We start from the raw sequence: 25,992 nt of genomic DNA, 5'->3' as shown, positions 1-25,992 counted from the left end.
TACAGGTCCATGATAAGATTCTTTTTTTTTTTTTTCTATCCCTCTGGGAGCATGGACCCAGGGTCATTGAGGGTTGCAGAAGGTGGAAGGTCTGGCTTCTGTAATTGCTTCCCCGCTGAACATGGGCGTTGACTGGTCGGTCCATACTCCCAGTCTGCCTCTCTCTTTCCCTAGTAGGGTGGGGCTCTGGGGAAGCTGAGCTCCAGGACACATTGGTTGGGTCTTCAATCCAGGGAAGTCTGGCCATGCCCCTATATCTTATAAGTTTGAAAATCATTAATATTTTGTAAAAGCCTTTACATTCAAAAAAATTCTCTCAGGGTCCAGCAGTGGTACACTTGGTTAAGAACACAAATTACAGTGCACTAAGATGCAGGTTCAAGACCCTGATCCCTCCCCACAGAGGGGAAAGCTTTAGGAGTGGTAAAGCAGAGCTGCAGGTGTCTCTCTGTCTCTTTCACTCCTCTATCAGTTTCTCTGCCTCGATCCAGTTATACATAAATAAATCATTTTAAAAAAGTTTTCTCAGGGGAGTCCGGCGGTAGCACGGGTTAAGCCCACGTGGCACAGAACAAGGGCCGGAGTAGGGATCCCTGTTCGAGCCCCCGGCTCCTCACCTGCAGGGGAGTCGCTTCACAGGCGGTGAAGCAGGTCTGCAGGTGCCTGTCTTTCTCTCCCCCTCTCTGTCTTCCCCTCCTCTCTCCATTTCTCTCTGTCCTATCCAATAACAATGACAATAAGAACAATCAATAACAACAACAATAATAACTACAACAATAAAAACAAGGGCAACACAAGGGAATAAATAAAAATTTTTTAAAAAGTTTTCTCAGACTGAGATATATAAAGATAACCCACTAGACTTTAATATTAAACTGGTCTTAAGAACTAAATAAATTAATAAAAAACAAGGTCTCAGACTGGAAGAGACAGCATAATGGTTATGCAAAAAGACTTTCATGCCTGATGTTCTGAGTTCCCAGGTTCAGTCCATGGCATAACCATAAAAAACAGAGCTGGGGGAATCGGGCAGTAGTGCAATGGGTTAAGCACACATGGTGCAAAGCGCAAGGACTAGCTATGGAATCCTGTTCAAGCCCCTGGCTCCCCACCTGGGTAGTTGAGTCACAGGCAGAGTAAACCAGGTGTACAGGTGTCTTTCTCTCTCCCTCTCTTTCTTCCCCATCTCTCTCCATTTCTCTGTCCTATCCAACAACAACGAAATCAATAACAACAATAACAACTACAAAAATTAAAAACAAGGGCAACAAAAAAGAGAATAAATATATAAATATTAAAAGAAAACAGAGCTGGGAGTCGGGCAGTAGTGTAACAGGTTAATTGCACTTGGCGCAAAGCGCTAGGACTGGCTTAAGGATCCCAGTTCAAGCCCCCCCCCCCCGCCCCCCCCCCCCCGCTCTCTACATACAGGGGGGTGGCTTCACAGGCGGTCAAACAGGTCTGTAGGTATCTATCTTCCTCTCCCCCTCTCTGTCTTCCCCATCTCTATCCATTTCTCTCTGTCCTATCCAATAACAAAATAACTACAACAAAAATAACAACAACAACAACAACAAAAACAGAGTTAAGCAGGGCTCTTGGTATGATCTCACTCACAGGCAAAAGTTAAAAAACAAGATCAGAAAAGAAAACACAGTTAGAACCTGAACTGGAGTTGGTGTGTTGCATCAAAGTGAAAGACTCTGGTGTGGATGGAGGAAGAGTCCAGGTCCTGGAAAAGGATGACAGAGGACCTAGCGGGGGTTGTATTGTTATGTGGAAAACTGAGAAATGTTATGCACGTAAAACTATTGTATTTACTATCAAATGTAAAGCATTAATCCCCCATTAAATAAATTAAAAGGAAAAAATCCAACATTACTGCGATATTGATATGTAGCATGTGTATACTTTAACTTATATAATGTAGTGATTTGATATATACAAGCATTACACAGTGATTACCATAGAAGGTTAATTAACATCTACATCCCTTAACATGTTTGAGATTATTTTGAATATGATAACAATAATGAAGATCTCCTTTTTAATTAAAAATATTTAAAAAAAATTTTTTACTCTTTATTTATTGGATAGAGACATCCAGAAATCAAGAGGGAAAAGGGTGATAGAGGAGAGAGACAGAGACAGAGGCAGACACCTGCAGCACTGATTCACCACTCACAAAGCTTTCCCCCTGCAGGCTGATGACTGGGGGCTCGAATCCAGGTCCTTGTGTGTTGTAATACGTGCGCTCAACCAGGTGCGCCACCACCCGGCCCCAATTAAAAAAATTTTAAAGATTTTAAAAATATTTTATTTGTATGTTATTAATGAGAAAGATAGGTGGAGAGAGAGCAGAAGAACCAGACATCACTCTGGTACATAAGCACATATAAGGCAAAGTTCAAGGACCGGCGTAAGGATCCCGGTTCAAGCCCCTGGCTCCCCACCCGCAGAGGAGTCGCTTCACAAGAAGTGAAGCAGGTCTGCAGGCGCCTATCTTTCTCTCCACCCCTCTCAGTCTTCTCCTCTCTCCATCATATCTAACAATGACATCAATACCAATAACTTCTCTCCAGCTGCAGGGAGAAGCTTCACAAGTGGTACACCAGTGCAGCACGTCTCTTTCTCCCTTCCTAGTTCCTGCTTCTCTTATCAATGTTTCCTCTATCTAGTCAAATTGAAAAAAAATGTAATAATAAAAACAAAAAAATTGGAAATCTCCACTGGTAGCAGTGGATCCATCCTGCATAAACCAAGCTCCCAAATAAAGAAAATTTATAGGGGTGCAGGGGAGATAACATAATGGTTATGGAAACAGATTCTCATGCCTGATGTTCCAGGTCCCAGGCTGAGTTACCCAGATTCTCATGCCTGATGTTCCAGGCTGAGTTACCCAGATCACCATAACCCACGCTGAGCAGTGGTCTGGTGAAGGGCAGGGGAGGGGATGGCAGGGAAGGGCAAGAAAAGAGGAGGGGCAGGAGAAAGGAAGAAGAGGGGAGGAGAAGGGCAGGGCAGGGAAGAAGCAACAAATTTGTTTTTTTGTTGTTGTTTACTTTTGAAAGTACTATTTACTTTTACCAGAGTACTGCTCATCTCTGGTTTATAAAGGTGCCTAGGATTGAACCTGAGACCTTGGAGCCTGAAGCTGAAATTCGTTTGCATAACAATTATGCTATCTCACCAGCCTCCTTCTTCTTTTTTTTTTTTAAAGCCACGCCAGAGGGCTAAGTCATGGCACACCTGGTTGAGCACACATGTAACAGTGTGCAATGAACCAGGTTCAAGCCTCTGGTCCCCCCTGCAGGGAGGAAGCTACACAAGTGGTGAAGCAGTGCTGTAAGTGGCTCTCTTTCTCTCTCTCTCTCTAGCCTCTTCTTTCCTCCTAATTTCTTCTGTCTCTATCCAAAATAAATAAATACAATATTAAAAAAAAAAAAAAAGCACCCAGAAAAAACTCAAACATACCTGGTTTTGATAGGCAACTGGAGCATACTGCTTATAAACTGGAGCTAATTGATTAGCCAAACTCTGTAAATTATCTTCAAGGTGCTTTTCCTATAGGAAAAAACAGTTCATAAAAGTTGTTTCATGACATGGGAGTTTAAGTTATTAAAGTGAGTCATGAATTATTGCCGCTATGTGGCTGAAGCACAATTCATACTTACCAGAATGGAACAGCTGCCACAGGAAATGTAACGAGTATTTTGAAAATCTACGCTGCTAGTCATGGTTGAGTATTAGGTTAGTCTTTGGGAGTGAATTTTATGTTATATGTTAATTACAAATGTAAGTGTTCTCGTGAGGTAAGTTATAAAACTGCTCACACAGCTAAAATACAAATAATATTTATACTTATTCATATTATTAGCACTTTAACTAAATGAAGATGAGGCTCCAGGGAGCAAACTGGCAAAGGAAACCAGCAAAGGAAATAATCTTGAGTGTCCAGGAGGTGGCACAGTGGACTCTCAAATATGAGGCCTCCATTTCCATGCCCGCAGGGCAGCACATGTACCAGAGTGATGTCTGCTTCTTTCTCTCTTCCTTTCTTTCCTATTAATAAATAAAATCTTACAAAAACGTTTTTTGAGAGAGTACTGTAATTTTTTAAAACTGTCTTTATTATTGGATAGAGAAAGAGAAAAATTGAGAGAGTAGGAGGAGAGGTAGAGGGAAAGAGACAAGAAAACACCTGCAGCTTTTCCACTGCACGTTCAGACCAGGAGCTTGTACCTGGACCCTTACGCACTGTAAAGTGTGTTCTCCACGAGGTACAGTATCAACTGCCCCCACTCATAAATACTTTATTTATCTATCTATGAAAGTGAGATACAGAAAGATAGATACAGAGAGAGACCAGAGCACTGCTAGCTCTGGGTTATGATGGTGCTGGGGACTGAACCTGAGACCTGGGAGCCTTAGGCATTAAAGGTCTTTATGTTTTCCCCTGCCAGGGCTATCACTGGGGCTCGGTGCCTGCACTATGAATCCACTGCTCCTGGCGGCCTTTCCCCACCCCACCACCATTGTTGTTACTGTTGTTGTTGCATAGGACAGAGAGAAACTGAGAGAAGAGGAAGATACCTGCAGACTTGTTTCACAGCTTGAGAAGCAACCCCATTACAGGGAGTGCAGGTCTTGAACCCACACCTTGCGCGTACCCTTCTGCCGTGTCCTTCTGTCTCGTACTAATTGCGCCTAAACCCAATGGCCCCTGCGGGCCCCCCGCACTAAAGGTCTTTTGCATAACCATTATGCTACCTTCCCAGTAAATTTCTGTAAAAGAGATGCAGAGCAACTTCATGCAACACAACTTACACCATGAGGTTTACATGTGTGGAGAGAAATAGGTGTTATAAATCTAGAGGTTTGGGAGTTGGGCGGTAGCTCAATAGCACGAAGTGCAAGGACCGGTGTAAGGTTGCTGGTTCGAACCCCCAGCTCCCCACCTGCAGGGAGTCGCTTCACAGGTCTGCAGGTGTCTGTCTTTTTCTCCCACTCTCCATTTCTTTCTGTCCTGTCTAACAATGACGACATCAGTAACGATAATAATAACTACAGCAATAAAAACAAGGCAACAAAAAGGAAAATAAATATTAAAAAATCATAAAAATAAATAAATAAATAGAACTATAGGGTTCTTTCTGTCATCATAGTAGCTCCAAATAATGAGGATGTGATAGCTGTAATGTCACATCAAAATTCTGCACAAAGGTTTTTTAAAAGGAAAATGGTTATGACAAGATTATATAATTCAAAAAAAATTTTCAGCCAGTGTAGTGACTAGGTTACTGGTCTGATAATGATAAAATCCTGAGTTGCAGTCCCAGCATAGCACGTGCCAGAGCAGTACACTCTCCTTCTCCTCTCTCTCTCTTTCTGTCAAGGGAATAAACAAATCTTTTTCAAAAAGCTATCAGCAAGTTGGAAGATACTTCACCTGGCTCGGTGGATGCTGTGTCATGTGTGAGGCCAGAGTTTCAGCACTGGTCCCACCTAGAATTGCCATAGCCCGTGCGGGAAGCCCTGGTGCTATGGAAAACCTCTTGGTCTGTGACACTGAATAAAGCAGTCAGGGAGGTGGTGAAATCATGCAGGAGTGAGACTCCAGCATCTCAAAGGTTATTTATTTATTTATTTTCCCTTTTATTGCCCTTGATTTTTATTGTTGTTGTAGTTATTATTGTTGTTGATGTCATCATTGTTGGATAGGCCAGAGAGAAAAGGAGAGAGGAGAGGAAGACAGAGTGGGAGAGAAAGATAGACACCTGGGGACGGGTGGTGGCACATCTGGTTGAACGCATGTATTACAATGCGCAAGGACCCGGGTTCGAGCCCCCGGTCCCTACCTGCAGAGGGAAAGCTTCATGAGGGGTGAAGCAGGGCTGCAGGTGTCTCTCTGTCTCTCTCCCTCTCTATCAACCCCTTTCCTCTTGATTGCTGGCTGTCTCTATCCAATAAATAAAGATAATAAAAAAAATTAAAAAAAAAAAAGAAGATAGACACCTGCAGACTTGCTTCACCACTTGTGAAGCAACGCCCCTGCAGGTGGGGAGCTGGGGGCTCGAACTGCTCAATGCATTTCTTTATTACCCTGACTATTCCTCTGGTCTTTCTTTTGTTGTGCTAGGATAATGGGAAATAAAGTTATCAATATATATATATTAAAGAAAAAATCTAAACTACTGTGTGAAAGTATCGGGCCCAGATTGCAGCTTACCTTGTTGGGCACACGTGATACAATGTATAAGGACATGGGTTCAAGAACCCAATCCCCACCTGCAGAGAGAAAGCTTTGGCAATGCTGAAGCAATGTTGCAGATGTCTCTCTGTCTCCCTCCCTCTCTATCACCCCCTTTGATATTTATTTCTGGCTGTTTCTATCCATAAATAAAGCTAATTAAAAAAATCAATTCTTAAAAAAATATCTCCCAGGGTGGTAGTGTAGCGGGTTAAGCGCAGGTGGCACAAAGCGCAAGGACGGGCCTAAGGATCCAGGTTTGAGCCCCTGGCTCCCCATCAGCAGGAGAGTCACTTCACAAGAAGTTGAAGCAGGTCAGCAGGTGTCTATCTTTCTCTTGCCCTCTCTCTTCCCCTCCTCTCTCCATTTCTCTCTGTCCTATCCAACAATGATAATATCAATAACAATTATAAAAAAACAAGGGCAACAAAAGGGAATAAAAAAAGATGGAAAAAAAAAGTGAATTCACTGAAGAAAAAAAGTGAATTCATAACCTACTTGCCACAAAACTGGTTCTGTTGTAGCATACTGTATGGTGAGAGGTAGCACCATCATCTAATGTTTAAAAATCTCTGTAACAATCAAATACACGAACCACTTCCTCTGTCACTAACAATTATTGCTAACCTTTCCTGGGTTATTTTAATAGTCTTGCTTACATCATTCTTGGCCAATTTTGATCTAAGAGCAGCCAGACAGAAGATGTTGTAAGATTCTCTCCTTCTTCAATCATTTCATAATATATCAAAATTCTAGACACAGTTTACAAGACTGCACCTTCTTTACCCTTGCCTTCTGAGCTGCATACTTTCCTTCTGAAGATACTGGAAATGAACATTGCTTCTTCCTGTGTTATAAGTACTATACATAAGTTATTTGTTATAAACGGTAACTTTTAGGAAAAACTGATCTCATAAAACAGTAAAAACTTGACCTCATATTTTATATATATATACTAAACCCCAGCGATATATATATATATAGTCACCAGGGTTATCGCTGGGGTTTAGTGCCTACATTATGGATCCACTGCTCACAGCAGCAATTTTTTTCCTCTTTCTATAATTCTTTTTTTTTTTATTTTCCTTTTTTTAATCAGAGCACTGGGTTATGATGTTATGGGGGACTGAACCTGGAACTTTGGAGCCTCAGACATGAAAGTCTCTTTGCATAACCATTATGCTATTTACCCTGTCCTTTCACTTTCTGTTTCTTTTTGATAAGACAGAAAAACTGAGAGGAGAGTGGAGATAGAAGGGAGAGAAAGACATCTGCAGAACTGCTTCACCACTTTAGAAGTGATACCCCGGCAGGTGAGCAGCGAGGGGCTCGGGATCCTTGCTCACTGTGATATGTCCGAGTAACCATATGCATAACCTCTGGCCTCCCTGTACTATATATATTTATATATAAAATCTTTGTCTCCGAGGATATGGCTGGGGATTAATGCCACACTACGAATCCACTTTTCCTGGCAGGCATCTTTTCTCCATTGTTGTTGTTGCTATTACTGTTGGAAAGGACAGAGAGAAATTGAGAGAGATGGGGAAGATAGAAAGGGGGAGAGAAAGAAAAGAGATCTGCAGACCTGCTTCACATCTTGCGAAGCAACCTCCCTGTGGGTGGGGAGCTTGGTGCTTTAACTAGGACCCTTGCCCCAGTCCTAGCACTCCGCATTATGTGCATTTAACCCAGTGAGATACCGTCCTGTGTCCTATAAAAATACATAAAAATTTTACTAGAGAGTAAATATTTGAAACCATGTCATATTGCTCATATAGTTGTATACTAATAGGTACACTATATATAATTTAGGAAAAACTGGATTTTTTAAGATGACATTTTGTTACCATAGTCTCCATCTGTGAACATGGCACCTCTTTCTTTCCTTTTTTTTTTTTTTTTTAAATATTGTATTTATTTATTAATGAGAAGGATAGAAGAGTTGAAAGAACCAGACATCACTCTGGTACATGTGCTGCTGGGGATTGAACTCAGGACCTCATGCTTGAGAGATCAACATTTTATCCACTGCGCCACCTCTTTCCTATGTGACAAAGTATGATTTGTATTAGCTTCACTAAAGGTTCATTATATTTCATGTTAGGCTTCATATATAGCAATAAAATTTCAAGGGACAAATGTTGAGTAATTTAATTACTTAGTGCCCATAGCAGGGACCATCTAAATTATCTCTTTAAAGAGAACATTATTAATTCTGAGCTTTTAAAGAAGATGAATTAAATATATAGCTGGATTAATAATAATTGTCTTTAATTTATAGTGCATATTATTTATCCTGAATCTTAATGACTTTTAAACACTGTTGATTCGAGGGGGTCTCCTTTTGAAAATGATTTTACCAAAATTAAAAGCTATACATTATATATTCTATTTTGTTTACCTACACAAAATTTCAAACATATATTAGCTTAAATGTGTGTTTTTCTAACATCTAGAGCAGTGTTTTCCAAGCTGTGAGTCATGACTCACTAGTTCTGTGATAAATATAGTTGGTCAAATTAGCAATTCAAAAATATAGTGAAATTATATGAAAATTTTAGACTGTTTCATAGAAATTCTTGACAATAAATATATATATCATTACCATTAACTTTCTAATGTAATCTTAGAGAGATACATGGATAAGTTGTTCCCTGATACTGTGAATTACTTACATGTAAAGTTGAGTGTGTGTGTATATATATATATATATATATATATATATATATATATATATATATACATATATATATATGTTTATATATATATATGTATGTATGTATTGGTTTGTAATATAAAATAATTTTTACTTGTGGTCATAGCTCAAAGTTTGAAAAACACTGATCTCAGAGTTAGTATCTAAAATCTTAAAATAAAAAAAGAAAGAAAAGAAAAAAAAGAGGAAAGTCTCCCCACTCCAAAGAAAGCATAGAAAAACGTAACTTTATTCCTCATGGTGCCCCCCCCTTCCCACCTCTACGTTGTTAAAAGAGTATGGAATTATAAGGTATTATTTTAATGAAAAGTGTAAGTACTCAACTTATTTCAACTTAACAGTAAGGTTGACTAATTTCTTTGCTCACCACGGCCTGTTGTCCCGGACAGACTCGTTCCGGTTTCATAAATCTTCTTTCTGGATTACGCCCGCTAGTGATTCTTTCATAGTAGGTCTGTGGGTAGTAAACTTTCTGAGTCTTTGAAATGTTGGCAAATGGTTTTCTTTAATCTTTGAACTTTGGCTGAGTTTAGAATTCTAGGTTATTTTCATAATAACTTTCTCTAGGGAAAGGGAGGAGGAATCCAGGGATAATTGGAGATTGGGTAGATACCTAAAGGTTTTTCCTAACTTATTTAAAATAGGAAACTATTTGCTTATATTGTTTCTATCATCAGTGAATTTAAACATTTTCTGTTTAAATATTTAAAGGAATGTATTTATGTATTCATTGTTTAATAAAAAAAAAAAAAGAACACTTACATGTAAGGGAGAGCTTGGATCGATTCTAAATCTTCTGGGACGTGGGCTTCTACCAAATTTGCAGCCATTGAAATACATACTCCACGAACATCCAAAAGAAAATGAAGCTCCACAAGTCTCTGGATCCATCCCTTGACATGTGCAGGTCCGACTGTAAGATGGTAATTGCAAGGGAATGAACTGAGAAAGCAGGATAACACCTCAGACAGAAGTCACGACATTTTAAATCTACAGACAGGGATCAGGAGAAAGCCAACCCATCTGACACACACACCTGTTTGGGCATAGAGCCTGGGTTTGGACCACACCATGACATGGGGTCACCATGAATAGTACTTGGGGAAAGTTCGTGAATGATGGAAACAGTGCTACGGTCTCTTACCTCTCTGTCTGTCTCTACCTGCCCTGGCTAGTGTCCCTGTCTCAAAAGAAAAGAATGAAAATAAAAAATCAAGCTGGGGAGGGTCAGAGAAATAGTTAATGAAGTAGGGTAAATGTAGACACATGGCTCAAGTTAGAGGCCCATCACTACATGGGGAGCCAATGGATTAGAGTATTTCCTCCCTCTCCGTTTATCTGAATGGGGGACAGGAGGAAGGAGGCAGCATGGGAGATGGTTCAGCCGAGGGCAGCAATTGTGTGGTCCTAAATATGAACCCAAGCATTCATTGCCTGTGTGAGAGTGATACAAGGTTATCAGTTCTATTTTTTACATATATAGTTTTTATTTTTCTTTTAATTTTTTTTTTTTTAATGTAATAGAAGGAGGAAGGTTGGGGAAGTGAGAGGAAAAAAACCCACAAAGCACTGCTTAACTCTGGCTTATGATGGTCCTGGGGATTGAACCTGGGACCACAAAGCCTCAAGCATGAAAATCTTATATATAAACATAATGCTGTCTCCTCAGCCCTTTTTCTCAATTCTTACCTCTCTGATTAATACATCAATTTAGTTAGCCTACGAGCAGTAGCATAGTGAAAGCACTTATGTCTGAGTCCTTGCAAAGGAAAAAAGACGGAGGGAGTGAGGCGAGAAGGGTAGGGAAAGTATGCAGTGCTGGCATGGATAACACAACCACAGTACCACTCTGGAAAAGAGAGTGCAAATGGTTAGTACACTGATTCAACACATCTATTAGATTATTTAACTTAGTAGTGTTGGACTGGGGAGACAGCAGAATAATTATGCAACAGACGTTACTACTAGAGGCACCCAGGTCACAGGATCAATCACAGTGAGCCAGAGATGAGCAGTCCTCTGGTCTTCTTCTTCTCCTTTTTTTTTTTTTTTCTAAAGATTTTATTCATTTATGAGAAAGATAGGCGGAGAGAAAGAACCCGACATCACTCTGGCACATGTGCTGCCAGGGATCGAACTCAGGACCTCATGCTTGAGAGTCCAAAGCTTTACCACTGTGCCACCTCCTGGACCACTCTGGTCTTCTTCTTAGTCTCTCACATTAAAATAAAAAAATGAAAGTAAATAAATGTTTCCTGCATTAAAATTTCTTTTGTCAATAGTGTAAACAATAGAAAGTATACCTGAGAAAAACCAAACCATTAAAAAAAAAAAAAAGACAAAGAGGGCATCACAGGCAGGCACATACTATGCCAGAGATGAAACTCAGGACCTCAGGATTATCAGTCCAATATTGTAGTCACTGTGCTAACTATGTTTTTCCCCTAAATATTTACAATTTCTTATTTGAAAGAGACAAAGTGCCACCTGTTAATCTGTGAATCAAATTCACGACATTATGTTTGAAATTCCAATTGTTTATGCACTGTGCCACCTAACTAAATTTTTAAATAAAATGTTTAGGGGTGAGGAGAAAATACAAAGTTGGCAAACATCACCGGTCCTTGAGAGGCTGCAGTTTTCACTACTAGCACTGCACGTAAAAAGAGCCGAATGGGACATTGGCTAGGGAAAGAAAGCTAAGTGAGGGTCCCCTTCAGACTTTGCCTCCCCACCCCAATTTTATATATCTGCGTGATGTATGTCGTCCTCTCCTTTCCAGTCCTTACCTTCTCTAAATTAATGTTCAATTCTAAGAGGAAAAAAAATAATAAATTAAGTGTCTTTTCTCTTTCGGTGGGAGGAGGGTACAAGATTAGATTTATTTAGGGAAGATTCACATGAAAAGTGACGTCGGGGAGTCCGGCGGTAGTGCAGCAAGTCAAGCGCAGGCGGTGCAAAGCACAAGGACTGGAGTTAAGTATCCCGGTTTGAGCCCCTGCTTCCCCACCTGCTTGGTAGTCGCTTCACAAGCAGTGAAGCAGGTCTGCAGGTGTCTATCTTTCCCCCTCTGCCCTCCCCTCCTCTCTCCATATCTCTCTGTCCTATCCAACAACAAAGACATCAATAAGAACAACAATAATTACTGCAACAATAAAACAAGGGCAACAAAAGGGAATAAATAAATAAATGAAAAGAAAAGTGGCATTGTAGGTTTGATGTAGAAAAATGACAAAAGGGGGCAGGGGTAGATAGCATAATGGTTATGCAAACAAACTGTCATGCCTGAGGCTCCGAAGTCCATTCAATCCCCTGCACCACCATAAGCCAGAGCTGATCAGTGCTCTGGTCAAAATAAAATAAAATAAGAAAAGGGAGAGGCAGGTAGTAGCACACCTGGCTAAGTGCTCACATTATGGTGCACAAGAACCCAGATTCAAGTTACCCACCTGCAGGGTAAGCAGTAGTGAAGCAGAGCAGCAAGTCTTCTGTCTGTCTTTCTCTCTCTCTCTCTCTCTCTCCCTCCATCTCTATTTCCTACTCTGCTCTCAATTTCTGTCTCTTTCTAATAATAAATTATATTTTAAAAACAATAATGTTTTGTTTAAAATAATTTGAAACAGAGAGAGATATGAGAAAAACTCTGGACTAACCTGCACAGAAGAGAAAATATCTATTTTTTAAAATTTACTTACTTTTCCCTTTTGTTGCCCTTTTTTTATTGTTGTTGTTATTGATGTCATGATTGTTAGAACGGATAGAAATGGAGAGAGGAGGGGAAGACAGAGAGGGGGAGAGAAAGACAGACACCTGCAGACCTGCTTCACCGCCTGTGATGCGATTCCCCCGCAGGTGAGAAGGCAGGGGCTTTAACCGGGATCCTTCCGCTGGTCCTTGCACTTCACGCCACGTGTGCTTAACCCGCTGCGCTACCGTCTGACTCTCAGAAAATAGGTAATTTTTAAACGTCTGGGGTCCATGTGGTGGCACACCTGGTTGAGTGCACAGGTTACACTGTGCAAAGAATTCAGGTTCAAGGCCCTGGTTCCCATCTGTAGCGAAAAGCTTCCCTAGCAGTAAAGCAGTACTGCATGTGTCACTCTCTCTCTGTATCTCCCCAATATCCGCTCATTTCTGTCCCAATGCAAAATAAATAAATAAACGATATTTTTAAAAAAGAAAGTTTAGGGGGTTGGGTGGTAAACGCACATGTGGTCATGCATAAGGAGCTGGTGGTGCCCACCTGCAGCAGTGGTGAAGCAGGTCTGCAGGTGTCTTTCTTCCTCTGTTTTCTCCTCCCCCCTCAATTTCTCTGTGCTCTACTGTATAAAATAGTGATACACACACACACATTTTTTCTTTCAAAGGAGAGAGAAAAAAAGTACTCAGAATATGGGTTCTAATTCGCTCTTGCCTTCCTGCCTCGCATAAATAAATAATTTTAAAATATCAATCTGGAAGAGGTAGAAAGAGACCAAAAAATTTACGATGGCATATGTATTGCCAGGATTGAACCCAGGACCCAATGCTTGAGCATCCAATGATATATCCACTAGGCTACCTCTTGGGTTGCATAAAACACACACACTTTTTTGGGGGGTGAGGGGTGGTTGGCACACTAGGGTTATTACTGAAGCTAGATGCACATAGGAGGTTACCATAGCAGTAGAGGTCCCCCTTTTAAATTTTTCATTCTTTTCTGGTAGACAAAGTACAACAGAAAGGGAGAAGGAAGAGAATAAGGCAGATAGAGGCACCTGCAGCACTGCCCCACCACTCATGAAGTGTCTCCCTTGCAGATGAGGACTGGGGGCTTGAACCTGAGTCCACACACATGGTAATATGAGCACTCTACTGTGCTGTTCCCTATCCCTCACTCCCCAATATAAATAATTCTAAGGAAGAAAGGAAAGAAAAGAAAAGAAAAGGAAGGGGGGAGAATGGGTATGAGCAGGATGTAGATCTGCCTTAGTTAAAATGTTTGTAAATCCTAGTATATAGGGAAAAAAACAGATCTGAAATAGACACAACCTGTTGATTAGTGGATGTCTGAAGAGAGAAATAAAAAGTCATATTTAACATCCTTTTTAATGTAAAATGACAGATAAATTATTCTCCAGTATTGGATGGCTATATATTTGTACATATAAAGTCACACTGTTCTTTTAAAAGGGCTTGAATGTCAAAAAGTAAAATGAAATTGAACAGAAAGCCTATTTCACTCAGGAAATTGGCAAGTGTGTACACTACAAACATATGAAACCAAGGAAGTAATATATACTCCTGTGGTTATGGTTTATACAGAGCTCAAACTCCTAGGAGTATTTATGTAATGAATTAAAATACAGTTTAGAAACCAGTAAATTAAAACAGAAAATTTGAGAATAAAGTTATGAGTATCTTTAACTGTGTAAAAAACAGATAAGACAACAATAGCTCCAATAACGATATTAAAATATATATTCTTTTATACTAGAGCACTGCTCAGCTCTAGCTTATAGTGATGTGTGGGATTAAGTTTGGGACTTTGGAGAATTTCTCCTTCCATAACCACTATGCAATCTATCCGCCCAATAAAAATAATTTAAAAGATATTATAAAAAGGGGGGGGGCAATACTCCATCTGATTAAGAACTCACATTACAGTGCACAAGAACCCAGGTTCAAGCCCCTGGTCCCACCTGTAGGGGGAAAGCTTCAAAGAGGTAGAGCAGGGCTGCGGGTGTCTCTCTGTCTCTCTCTACCAATCTATCTTCTCTTCCTCTCTCAATTTCTCTGTCTTTATCCAATGAAAAAATTATTCAAAAACATTACAAAGAAAAAAGGGGGAGAAGACAATGACTTTTTAAATTAGTTGATTTATTTCTTATTTTTTGACACCAGACTACTGCTCAGACACTGGCTTATGGTGGTATGGAGGATTACGCATGGGACCTTAGAGCCTCAGGCATTAGTCTGTTTGCATAGCCATATGCTATCTCCTTTATTTATTTATTTATTTATTTATCTATCTATATTCTTTGTTAATGAAGACACTGTTCAGCTCTTGTATAAGTGGAGCTGGAGATGATGATAATAATAATAATAACTACAACAATAAAACAAGGGCAACAAAAGGGAATAAATAAATAAATAAATATTTAAAAAAAAAAAAAAAGACATGATAGAGACATTAAAGTAAGGACCAAGAAGGTCAAATGGGGAGAACCTGTGACTGCCTGCAGGGGAGGCAGATAGGGGCGATATAGAAAGGCACCAGCGTTCCCAGGCTCAGTCTCCAGCACCATTAGTAAACATCACTGCACAGGTACAAACAAATCAACCAAATCTTTCTGTAATCACAGCAATGTTACCTCAAAATGTGCAAAGACTTGCATAGAAACAGACCTAAAACCCACTGAGACAAACTTCCATAGTAAGGATCAAAAGGACAGCATTCACTCATAGTGGAAATAATAAAAACACTTAGCAAGAAAGAAACTTTTTGTATCGCACAAAATTAAAAGACCCTGGGAAAGGAGGGGAAAAGAAGGAGTGGACAAGGGCCTGGCATCCTGGTGCATAATAGTGGAAAAGATCTTAAATGGGGGTGAGAATGCTCTGCAAATACCATCACAGGGAGATGAGAAATTGCACCCATGTGTCAATAACTCTATTGTAAGCCATTAACCTCTCAGTAAAACAATCTTAAAAGAAAAGAATGAAAAGAGAAGAGAAGAGAAGGAAAGAAAGAAAAAGAAAAGGGAAAAGAAAAGAAAAGTTTGCGGAGGATGCTGTGAGCAGGTTCGGCAGTCCAATTCTATTATAATCCGACACCCATACAATGCTGAAGTGAAAGGCATGACACTCTAGGCTATAAACTGGGTAGGTGTCACTGAGATCTCTCCAAACTTGTCTGAGCAACACCAGTGGAAATTACATTGGAATTCAGCCTCTATAGTATCAGAATTGCTAGGGGCAAGTCTGAGAGGAGCACTCTCCTGGGAGTGTGGAGTAGAGGGATTTTTCTTTTTTTCTTTTCTTTTTTTAAAAGTGAAGAGTGCTGACTATGAGACGCTCATAAAGAATAGTAATGCTGGAAAGCAAATTATCAGACCAGTGCCAGAAGAACTGTGCCAGCAAGCAACCTGGGAGTAGCTGCAGTGAATAAACCTTAGAGTCAAGAATGAAAGTGCCAACTTAAGCACTGGCACTGCATGTACCAGTGATGCTCTGGTTCTCTCTACCCACCGCCATAAATACATCATACATTTTAAATTAGTAAAGATTCTGTCCATGTCTTCTTATAGGTGGATCTTAAGAAACAAGGACAGTAAGGGAAAACACCAAGTCAGCTTTGGACTGGGTGTAGTGAACTGCATCAAAGCAAAGGGTGGGATGGAGTGGCATTGGGTCATGGTCTATGATGGTGGAAAAGGACCTTGTTTCAGGAAGAAAGTATCTTGCCGAGAGAGCCCGATCAGGGTGTGATGAGAAGCTATGCCCACACCCACGCACCAATAATTCTAATTATAATATACTGGTGGGGGGCCAGGCAGTGGTGGCTGAGAAGTAAGCAAAGATTAGCATGTACAAAGACCCAGGATAAAGACTTGGGATCCACGCACAGGTGGAAAGCTTGGCAAGCTTCATGAGCAGTGCTGCAGATATCGCTCTGTCTCACTCTCCATCTCCATTCCCCTTCCAGAACAACTTCTCTATGTCTCTAGCCAAAAAAAAGAAAGAAAGAAAGAAAGAAAGAGAAAAGAAAAAAAGAAAGGGAAAAGAAAGAAAGAAAGGGGAAAAAGTGATATAGGGGCCACAATGATCCCACACCCATTCACAGAGACAGATAGGGAGAGGGAAAAGAAGTGAGAGTGGGAGAGGGAAAGAGAGGGGGAGTGGGAGGAGAGGAGGAAGAGACCACAACAAATGCAGCTTCTTCCAATTCAGTGGGGACTGGTTGGAGCCTGCGCCACACATGTGGCAAAGCCGCACACCACGATTTACCTGAGCCATTTCAGTGACCACAGACTGCCCTTCTTTATAGCCATTCCACACCTGGCCAGACTTCTCTGGAGTATAGGACCTATTGCAACCTGAGACTGGAGTCCCAGTCTCCTTCCAAACTCTAACACTTCTCTACAACACTCCTGTGATTGTTGAGCACTCACAGTGTTAAAAATTGTTTGCCGGGATTCTGGCGGTAGCGCACGCAGCGCGAAGCGCAAGGACCAGTCTAAGGATCCCCGTTCGAGCCCCCGGCTCCCCACAAGCAGGGGAGTCCTTTCACAGGTTAAGCGAATTTGGCGTGAAGCGCAAGGACGGCATAAGGATGCGGGTTCGAGACCTCAGCTCCCCACCTGCAGGGGCGTCGCTTCACAGGCGGTGAAGCAGATCTGCAGGTGTCTTTCTCTCCCCCTCCTCTCTCCATTTCTCTCTGTGCTATCCAACAACGAAGACATCAATATAACAACAACAATAATAACTACAACAACAATAAAACAAGGGCAACAAAAGGGAATAAATAAATATTAAAAAATCAAAATAAAAAGAAATTTATTTTAAAAAAAGAAAAGAAAAATCCCTCTACTCCACACTCCCAGGAGAGAGTGGAATCAGGCACCTAAGAAAGAAACAAAAACAAGCCAAAAACCAAAAAAAAAACAAGAAAAAAAAAAAAGAATGTTCTTTTTTTTGCCCCCAGGGTTATTGCTGGGGCTCCCTACCTGCACCATGAATCCACTGCTCCTGGAGGCTATTTTTCCCCCTTTTGTTGCCCTTGTTGTTGTAGTGTTGTTGTGGTTATTATTGTTGTTGTTGATGTCGTTCAGTGTTGGATAGGACAGAGAGAAATGGAGAGAGGAGGGGAAGACAGAGAGGAGGAGAGAAAGACAGACACCTGCAGACCTGCTTCACCACCTGTGAAGCGACTCCCCTGCAGATGGGGAGCCGGGGGCATGAACCGGGATCCTTACGCCGGTCCTTGCGCTTTGTGCCATGTGCGTTTAACCCGTTGCGCTACCGCCCAACCCCCCAAAAAAGAATATTCTAAAGGAGACTACTATATAATGGTCTAATTGAGTATGAAGTCAAGTCTCTCATTAAAGGAACCTTCTTTCTTTTAAGTTCCACAATACTTAAAGTCCTATTATCCCATATTACATACTTAGGAGTAAAGCTATCGTCATAGTGAGAGGTCTGTATAGCAAAGCAGTGAGAAACAAAATTTGATTACTTTTCATTTAGGGTGCATCTTCGGTCCGTGGGGTGGCCATTGTATGACTTCAGGCTTTCTGTAAGCTGTGAGTATAAGCTGTCAGCCATGGGAAGAGGAATGCCTTCCCACACCATGATGAGCACCACGATCACAGCTGTTGAACAGTGATGGCTTGGACGCTGCCGAACCAAACACAGAACTTTCTCTTCTTCACTGCTTCTTCGTAAAACCTGTGAAAGCAGAGTATATTTCATTATGAAAAACAAACAAAACAAAAATCAGCTTCAATACTGTGCATACTCCTATAGAAAGTGAACTCTTAAGTACAGGGCTATAAGTCTCACCCCAGCAGAGATACTAGATTGCCTGGAAAGTCATTTTGTATTTTTCGATGTTTTTCTGGGTAAATATGAGTCATGATTTTTCTGACAACCCAACAGTGTGGCTTCTCTCTATCTCTATCTCTTATTAGCAACTAGAAAATTAGACTTTTTAGGAGGTCGAGTAGTGGGTCAAGCACATGTGGCGCAAAGCGCAAGGACTGGCATACAGATCCGGTTTGAGCCCCTGGTATCCCACCTGAAGGGGGGTGGCTTCACAGGAAGTGAAGCAGGTCTGCAGGTGTCTATCTTTCTCTCCCTTCTTTGTCTTCTCCTCCTCTCTCCATTTCTCTCTGTCCTATCCAACAATGATGACATCAATAACAACAATAAATAACTACAACAACAATAAAAACAAGGGAAAATATTAGACTCTTTTAAGAAATAATTATTTGGGGAGAGTAGATAGCATAATTGTTATGCAAAGAGACTTTCATGCTTGAGGCTCCAAAGTCTGATGTTCAAGCCCCTGCACCACTATAAACCAGAGTTATGCAGTTCTCTGATTAAAAAAAAGAAGAAGAAGAAGAAAGAAAGAAATGAATATATTTAATTTAGCATTCTGGGAGGTTTTGCAGTAAATAAAGCATTAGGCTCTTAAACATGAAGTCTCATGTTCAGTCACCAGCACCACCATTAAATAGAGCAGAGGACTGCTCTAGTCTATCTTTATCTCAGCCTCTCTGTCCCATAAAAAAACCCTTTTTTTTTTTTCTCTCCTGGGATATCGCTGGGCCTCTTTGCCAGCACTATAAATCCACTGCTCCTGGAGACTTTTTTTTTTTCATTTTACTGGATATGACAGAAATTGTGGGGGGAGGGAAAGGGGCGATGGAGAAGGAGAGAGATTCATGTAGACCATGTAGGGAGCCCGGGACTCGAATGAGGATCCTTATTCGGGTACTTGTGTTTGGTCCTATGTGTACTTAATGCGGTGCGCCATCACCGCCCCCACCCCAAATATTTTCTTACACTGATCACTGCGCTGAGCCACGTGTGCTTAACCCGCTGCGCTACTGCCCAACTCCCCAAATATTTTCTTAACAAAGGAACAGAGACAGCACCAAAGATTCCTTCAATAGAGTGAGGGCTGGGCTGTGACCTGGGTCACAAACATGACAAAGCAACACATTATCCAAGTGAGCCCTCTAATTAAAATGAAATATAAAAAAATATACTTGGGGAGTCGACGGTAGCGCAGCGGGTTAAGTGCACGTAACGCAAAGCACAAGAACCTGTGTAAGGATCCCCGTTCAAGCCCACGGCTCCCCACCTGCAGGGGAGTCGCTTCACAGGCGGTGAAGCAGGTCTGCAGGTGTCTATCTTTCTCTCCCCCTCCTCTCTCCATTTCTCTCTGTCCTATCCAACAACGACGATATCAATAACAACAATAACAACTATAACAATAAAACAACAAGGGCAACAAAAGGAAAATAAACAAAATAAATATTAAAAAAACCTTTATATTTATATTTTTTAAAAGCAATGTTCTCATTAAAAATAACATAAAATGTTAGAGCAAGGACCTGTGTAAGGATCCCAGTTTGAGCCCCCAACTTCCCACCTGTAGGGGAGTCGCTTCACAGGCGGTGAAACGGGTTTGCAGGTGTCTGTCTCACCCTCCATTTCTCTCTGTCCTATCCAACAACGATGACATCAATAACAACAACAATAATAACCACCACAACAATAAAATACAACAAGGGCAACAAAAGGGAATATATATATTTGAATATTATTTGTTGGAGGCCTAGGGTTAAGTGCACATAGTAAGAAGTGCAAGGACAGGCGCATGGCTAGCTCTTTACCTGCAGGAGGTTGCTTCTCAAGCGGTGAAGCAGATGTGCAGGTGTCTTTCTCTCCCTCTCTATATTCCCCGCACCTCAACAATCTGTGTCCTATCAAAAAAATGGAAAAAATGGCCACAGGAGAGGTGGTTTAGTAGTGCAGGCACTGAGCCCCAGTGTAACACTGGAGGCAATATATACCTGGATCCTTGTGCAGGCCCTTGAGCTTAGTCCTATGTGCACTTAACCGGGTGTACCAGTGCCGAACTCGAAATTATTTTTTTTCCATTTACTGTCTATCTTGTACTATCTTCATTATGATGCCCCTATGAATACTGATATGGAACGAACTTTAGAAGACAGTAATCTATAAAAGATGGAAATGGGTGCACCGCGCAGTTTGTCTATGCTGTCTACTACAACTGCATTGAATGACTGAATGGTCTCTAAAACTTCTTTTTTAAATATTTTATTTATTTATTAGTGAGAGGTTTAGGAGGGGAGAGAGAGAGAGAGAAAGAACCAGACATCACTCTGGTAGATGTGCTGCGGGGGATTAAACTCAGGGCCTCAGTTTGAGAGTCCAACACTTTATCCATTGCACCACCTCCGGGACCACATTAAAACTCTTTCTTTCCTTCCTTCCTTCCCTCCCTCCCTCCCTTCCTTTCTTCCTATTGGATAGGACAGAGAGAAATTGAGAGGGGAAGGGGAGATAGGGAGAGAGACAGACACCTGTGGATCTCCTTCACTGCTTGTGAGGCGACGCCCCCTGCAGGTGGGGAGCCAGGGGCTCAAACCTGGCTCACAGCGCTTGTCCTTGCGCTTCGTACTATGTGCTCATAATCCGGTGCACCACTGCCCGGCCTCTAAAAGACTAGACATGGAGTCCTACGTTCGATTCCTGGTATCAACACTATCAGAGACATTCCTCTAGACCCTTCTTCCCTTCTCCCACCCCCACCCCCATGTTAACAAATAAACAGGTTGGGGAGATAGCTTAATTGTTATGAAAAGACTTTAATGCTTAAAGCTCTGAAGGACCCAGATTAAATGTCCGGTGTCACCATGAGACAGAGCTGAGCAGTGCAGATTTATCTGATTTATTTCACAACAGAGAAAGGAAAAGTTTACAGCATCAACCCAGGCATACATGGTGCCAGGCATGAAATCTAAGACTTCATGTTTGGTGGCCCACAGGTGTATCACTATGTTACCTACCAGGTAGCAGTCAGCCTTGTGTTAACATAAATATGGGTATTTAAACATAATAAAAAGTGGGAGTTGGACGGTAGCATAGCATGTTAAGCACAGGTGGTGCAAAACTCAAGGATCGGCATAAGGATCCAGGTTCGAGCCCCTGGCTCCCCACCTGCAGGGGAGTCGCTTCACAAGTGGTGAAGCAGGTCTGCAGGTGTCTGTCTTTCTCTCCCCTCTCTGTCTTCCCTCCTCTCTCCATTTCTCTTTGTCCTATCCAAACAACAACATCAGTAACTACAACAATAAAACAAGGGCAACAAAAAGGAATAAATATTTTAAAAAGTAAAAATAAATAAATAAAAGTCAATTGATTCCTCTTAAAAAATTACTATAGTACTTAAGAAAAAAAAAAAAAACCAGGCAAACAGAATTTACTTCTAATTTTCCAGGGAGTAATGAAAACAAGTGTGCTTCTAGTTCATGTCTTAATGAAGGAATAAATTTGTTTGGAAAAATGTATGAAAACAAAATACTTACCCACTTAGCAACTGGACAACCATGAGAACTTCTCCCTTCTTTTCCTGTATATACTACTTCTTCTATCCTTACTGCATCTCCTTTTTGACCAAACCTGAGTCAAAAACACAGCAAAGGGAAAATACATGTAATATAAATTTAAAGCCATTAACTTACAGGATTGTGATTATCTGACGGATATAGATTCACAGTACAAATATCAACGACTGCTTATCACTTGCCTTTGTTAGACATTGACTTTCATTTGGCAGAGATTTTTATATTATCCTATCCCCTTGGCTTATCTTAAAGTTCACTCTTAAAATTGCCTGGCTCAAGAAAGTCAAAAGGGATGTGAATGCAGTGTTGATGTCAGCAACTTTGAACTATGCCTCTGTAAATACGCCAACATAAAAATAAATACGTCTGAGTTTTACAAAGATAGCCTTGCATTGTGTGTGGTTGGTTGTATCCTCAACAACTCATGTGATAAGTGATTTAGCATGGCCATCAGAACACTCTTTTCTTCCCAGGCATGAGAAACACCCAACTCAGACTCCTGAAGGCTATCCGTTCACCTCATGTTTGCTCCCAGAGCTAGTTTCTCTGTGTGGAGTAGTGTCCATAGAAATACATGATTTCAACAGGGAAATATTATTTCCTCACCTATTCTCCATGATTTCCCTGATAGCAGCCACACTTGGTCCTGCTCCAAGATGTGTATAATATGGGCCTTTGTCTTTTTGTGTAACTCGATCTGTGAAAGGAATAAGATTATTAGATCCAAAATGTTACAGAATTGCATAGGGGCAAGAAGGAACTACTTTTGACTTATTTTTAGTTAAATTAAGAACAATGAATAGATAATGTTTTGGTAAGCTTTAAGAATTCAAGTCCAGGGAGTCAGGTGGTAGTGCAGCAAGTTAAGCGCAGGTGGTGCCAAGCACAAGGACTGGAGTAAGGATCCTGGTTCGAGCCCCCGGCTCCCCACCTGCAGGGGGGTCGCTTCACAGGCGGTGAAGCAGGTCTGCAGGTGTCTCTTTCTCTCCCCCTCTCTGTCTTCCTCTCCTCTCTCCATTTCTTTCTTTCTTATCCAACAATGATAAAATCTACAACAACAATAATAACTACAACAAGGGCATCAAAAGGGAATAAATAAATATTTTTTAAAAAAATTCAAGTCCAAGACAACAGGCCCTGCAACATAACTTGATACTTGCATTCTATTCATAATTTACTCTGGCTCTGAGACTTAAGAGTAAGAAAAACAAAACTAAGATGTGGGTCATTTCTATATTCATATCTCTTGTTTATTTTTTAATGTAATAAATGAGGTGAAATCATTTTTTTATAAGAAAAAAGGCATGCTTTCAAACATTTAAATTTCACAAATTCAAAATGATTAAAGTCAGTAAAAATGTTACTTCAATTAATAAATTGTTCCAGGTTTCTAGCTACAAAGGGTGTGTGACTATTTATGGCACTAGATCATATTTCTGTACTGTTAGAATTATGTTTCTTTTTTACAAAACTATTTTTAACTCAATTTCTTAGGATCATATCTACCTAGAATTACTGGGGAGTGAATGTCTGGCCAGACAGTAACTATATTAAAATGATACTATTTAAATATTTTAATTAAGGATCAAATATAATTTAGGAATAATTCTGCAGTATTTTTAAAAAGTATTTTCTTTATTTTAAATATTTATTTATTTATTCCCTTTTGTTGTTCTTGTTTTTTTATTGTTATAATTATTATTGTTGTTGTTACTGATGTAGTTGTTGTTGGATAGGACAGAGAGAAATGGAGAGAGGAGGGGAAGAAAAAGGAGGGGGAGAGAAAAAGACACATCTGCAGACTTGCTTCACTGCTTGTGAAGCGACTTCCCCACAGGTGGGGAGACAGGGGCTTAACGCGGGATCATTATGCAGGTCTTTGTGCTTTGCACCACGTGCGTTTAACCGGCTGGATGTGCTACGGCTCGACTCCCCTGTTTTAACTTATTTTTCTTTATTATTTATTTATTTTTCTTTTTTTACCAGAGCACTGCTCAGCTCTGGCGTAAGGTGGTACGGGGGATTCAGCCTGGGACTTTGGAGCCTCAGGCATGAGAGTCTCTTTGTTATCTACCGGCCCCCCCCTCCCCGTTTTTCTTTATGTACAACAGTGGTCTCTACCAGTGCCTTTTTTCACCCAAAAGAAAATTTGACACTATTTCTGGTTTAATAACTGAGTAGACATGTGTCTGCCGCATAGTGTTATCTAGTAGATAGAGACACGGAATGCCAGTCAGCAGTCCACAAAGCAACACAAAGACAGTCTCCCTGTGACAGATAATTAGTCCATCTCAAATGTAAAAACGAAAAGAAAGAAAGAAAGAAACAAAGAAAGAAAGAAAGAAAAGAAGAGAAGAGAAGAGAAAAGAAAAGAAAAGAAAAGAAAAGAAAAGAAAAGAAAAGAAAAGAAAACACACACACATGAACGAACAGTGTCTAGGCTTGGTGACAACTGTTCGATTACCACTGGAAGGGTGGAGTCACAGACCTTTCTTTGGTGCTGAATATAGTGTCAAGTAAACCTTATTCACGTAGACTTAGTATCTCGTAAACCACTATTAATCAGAAATTTTAAAAAATGGCTGAAAAGAAATAAAGAATAAAATGCACATAGTGCTAGATTTGAGGAACCTGATTTAGAGGTTAGTTATACTTATTTTGCTAAAACACAAATTCTTTACCCTGGGTGGGGGAGATAGTACAATGGTTATCCAAGAGACTTTCATTTGAAGTGCCGGGTTCGATCCCCTGTACCACTATACACCAGAATTGAGTAGTCTTCTCATAAAAATAAACAAACAACGACATAAAAGTCAAAAATCAAAGATTTTCAAACCTGCTGCTCTTTTTTTTTTTTTAATATTTATTTATTTTCCCTTTTGTTGCCGGTGTTGCTTTTTATTGTTGTAGTTATTATTGTTGTTATTGATATCATCGTTGTTAGATAGGGCAGAGAGAAATGGAGAGGGAGAGGAAGACAGACCTGATGCTCTTTTCAAGTCCCAGATTCAGTCCCCCGTTCCGTCATAAACCACACCTGAGTAGTTCTTTGGTTTCTCTCTGTATTTCCTTTGTTAAAAATAAATAAATAAATAAATAATACATTTAAAGAAGAGAAAGAAAGGGACCAGGTGGTGGCACGCCTGGCTGAGTGCACATGTTACAGTGTGTAAGGACCCAGGTTTGAGTCCCTGGTCCCCACCTGCAGGGGGAAAACTTCAGGAGTGGTGAAGCAGGGCTGCGGGTGTCTCTCTGCCTAGCACCCCCTCCCTTCTCAGTTTCTGGCTGTGTCTATCCAATAAATAAATATTTAAAACAAGAAAAAGAGGGAGTAAGGTGATAGCACAGCAGGTTAAGCACACGTGGTGCAAAGCGCAAGGACCCGCTTAAGGATCCCGGTTCAAGCCCCTGGCTCCCTACTTGCAGGGCAGTCACTTCACAGGAGGTGAAGCAAGTCTGCAGGTGTCTTTCTCTCCCCCTCTCGATCTCTCCCCTCCCGTCTTCCCTTCCTCTCTCCATTTCTCTCTGTCCTATCTAACAAGGATGATATCAATAACAACAACAATAATAACTGCAACAACAATAAAAAACAAGGGCAACAAAAGGGAAAATAGATATAAAAATATTTTTTAAACAAGAAATAAAAAAAAAAAAGAAGAGGAAGAAGAGAGAGAAATTCATTATTCTTTCATTCTTGAGGCAGGAAACATCCCAAATTGATTGTCTACTAACACGACAAGCCAAAGCAGAAAAGAGAAATACTGATAGGGGACGAGAGAGATAATGGTAGAAGGAAAGAAGGAAAGAAGGAAAGAAGGAAAGGAAGGAAGGAAGGAAGGAAGGAAGGGCTGTAACCTTTAGATATGATTGTCCTACTTGGC

At 40.7% G+C, this 25,992-nt stretch overlaps 1 protein-coding gene across 4 annotated transcripts in view; it reads right to left on the bottom strand.

Annotated features, from left to right (window-relative positions):
• Positions 1-25,992, bottom strand: part of TET1 (tet methylcytosine dioxygenase 1) — a 115,493-nt gene that overhangs the window by 15,538 nt on the left and 73,963 nt on the right. For 3 of the 4 annotated variants that reach the window (XM_060196037.1, XM_060196208.1, XM_060196147.1), the window contains 6 exons: positions 22,718-22,808; positions 22,073-22,166; positions 18,187-18,398; positions 9,732-9,882; positions 9,337-9,423; positions 3,475-3,564 (listed from right to left, as the gene is read on the bottom strand). In XM_060196037.1, the coding sequence (XP_060052020.1) occupies positions 3,475-3,564; positions 9,337-9,423; positions 9,732-9,882; positions 18,187-18,398; positions 22,073-22,166; positions 22,718-22,808 (725 nt within the window). The remainder of the gene's footprint in view (positions 1-3,474; positions 3,565-9,336; positions 9,424-9,731; positions 9,883-18,186; positions 18,399-22,072; positions 22,167-22,717; positions 22,809-25,992) is intronic. The other variant, XM_016188598.2, reaches the window with a different exon arrangement.

The sequence above is a fragment of the Erinaceus europaeus genome, chromosome 1, assembly GCF_950295315.1.
Source record: "Erinaceus europaeus chromosome 1, mEriEur2.1, whole genome shotgun sequence".
NCBI classification, from domain to species: Eukaryota; Metazoa; Chordata; class Mammalia; order Eulipotyphla; family Erinaceidae; genus Erinaceus; species Erinaceus europaeus.
This window is presented reverse-complemented; position numbering and strand designations above follow the sequence as displayed.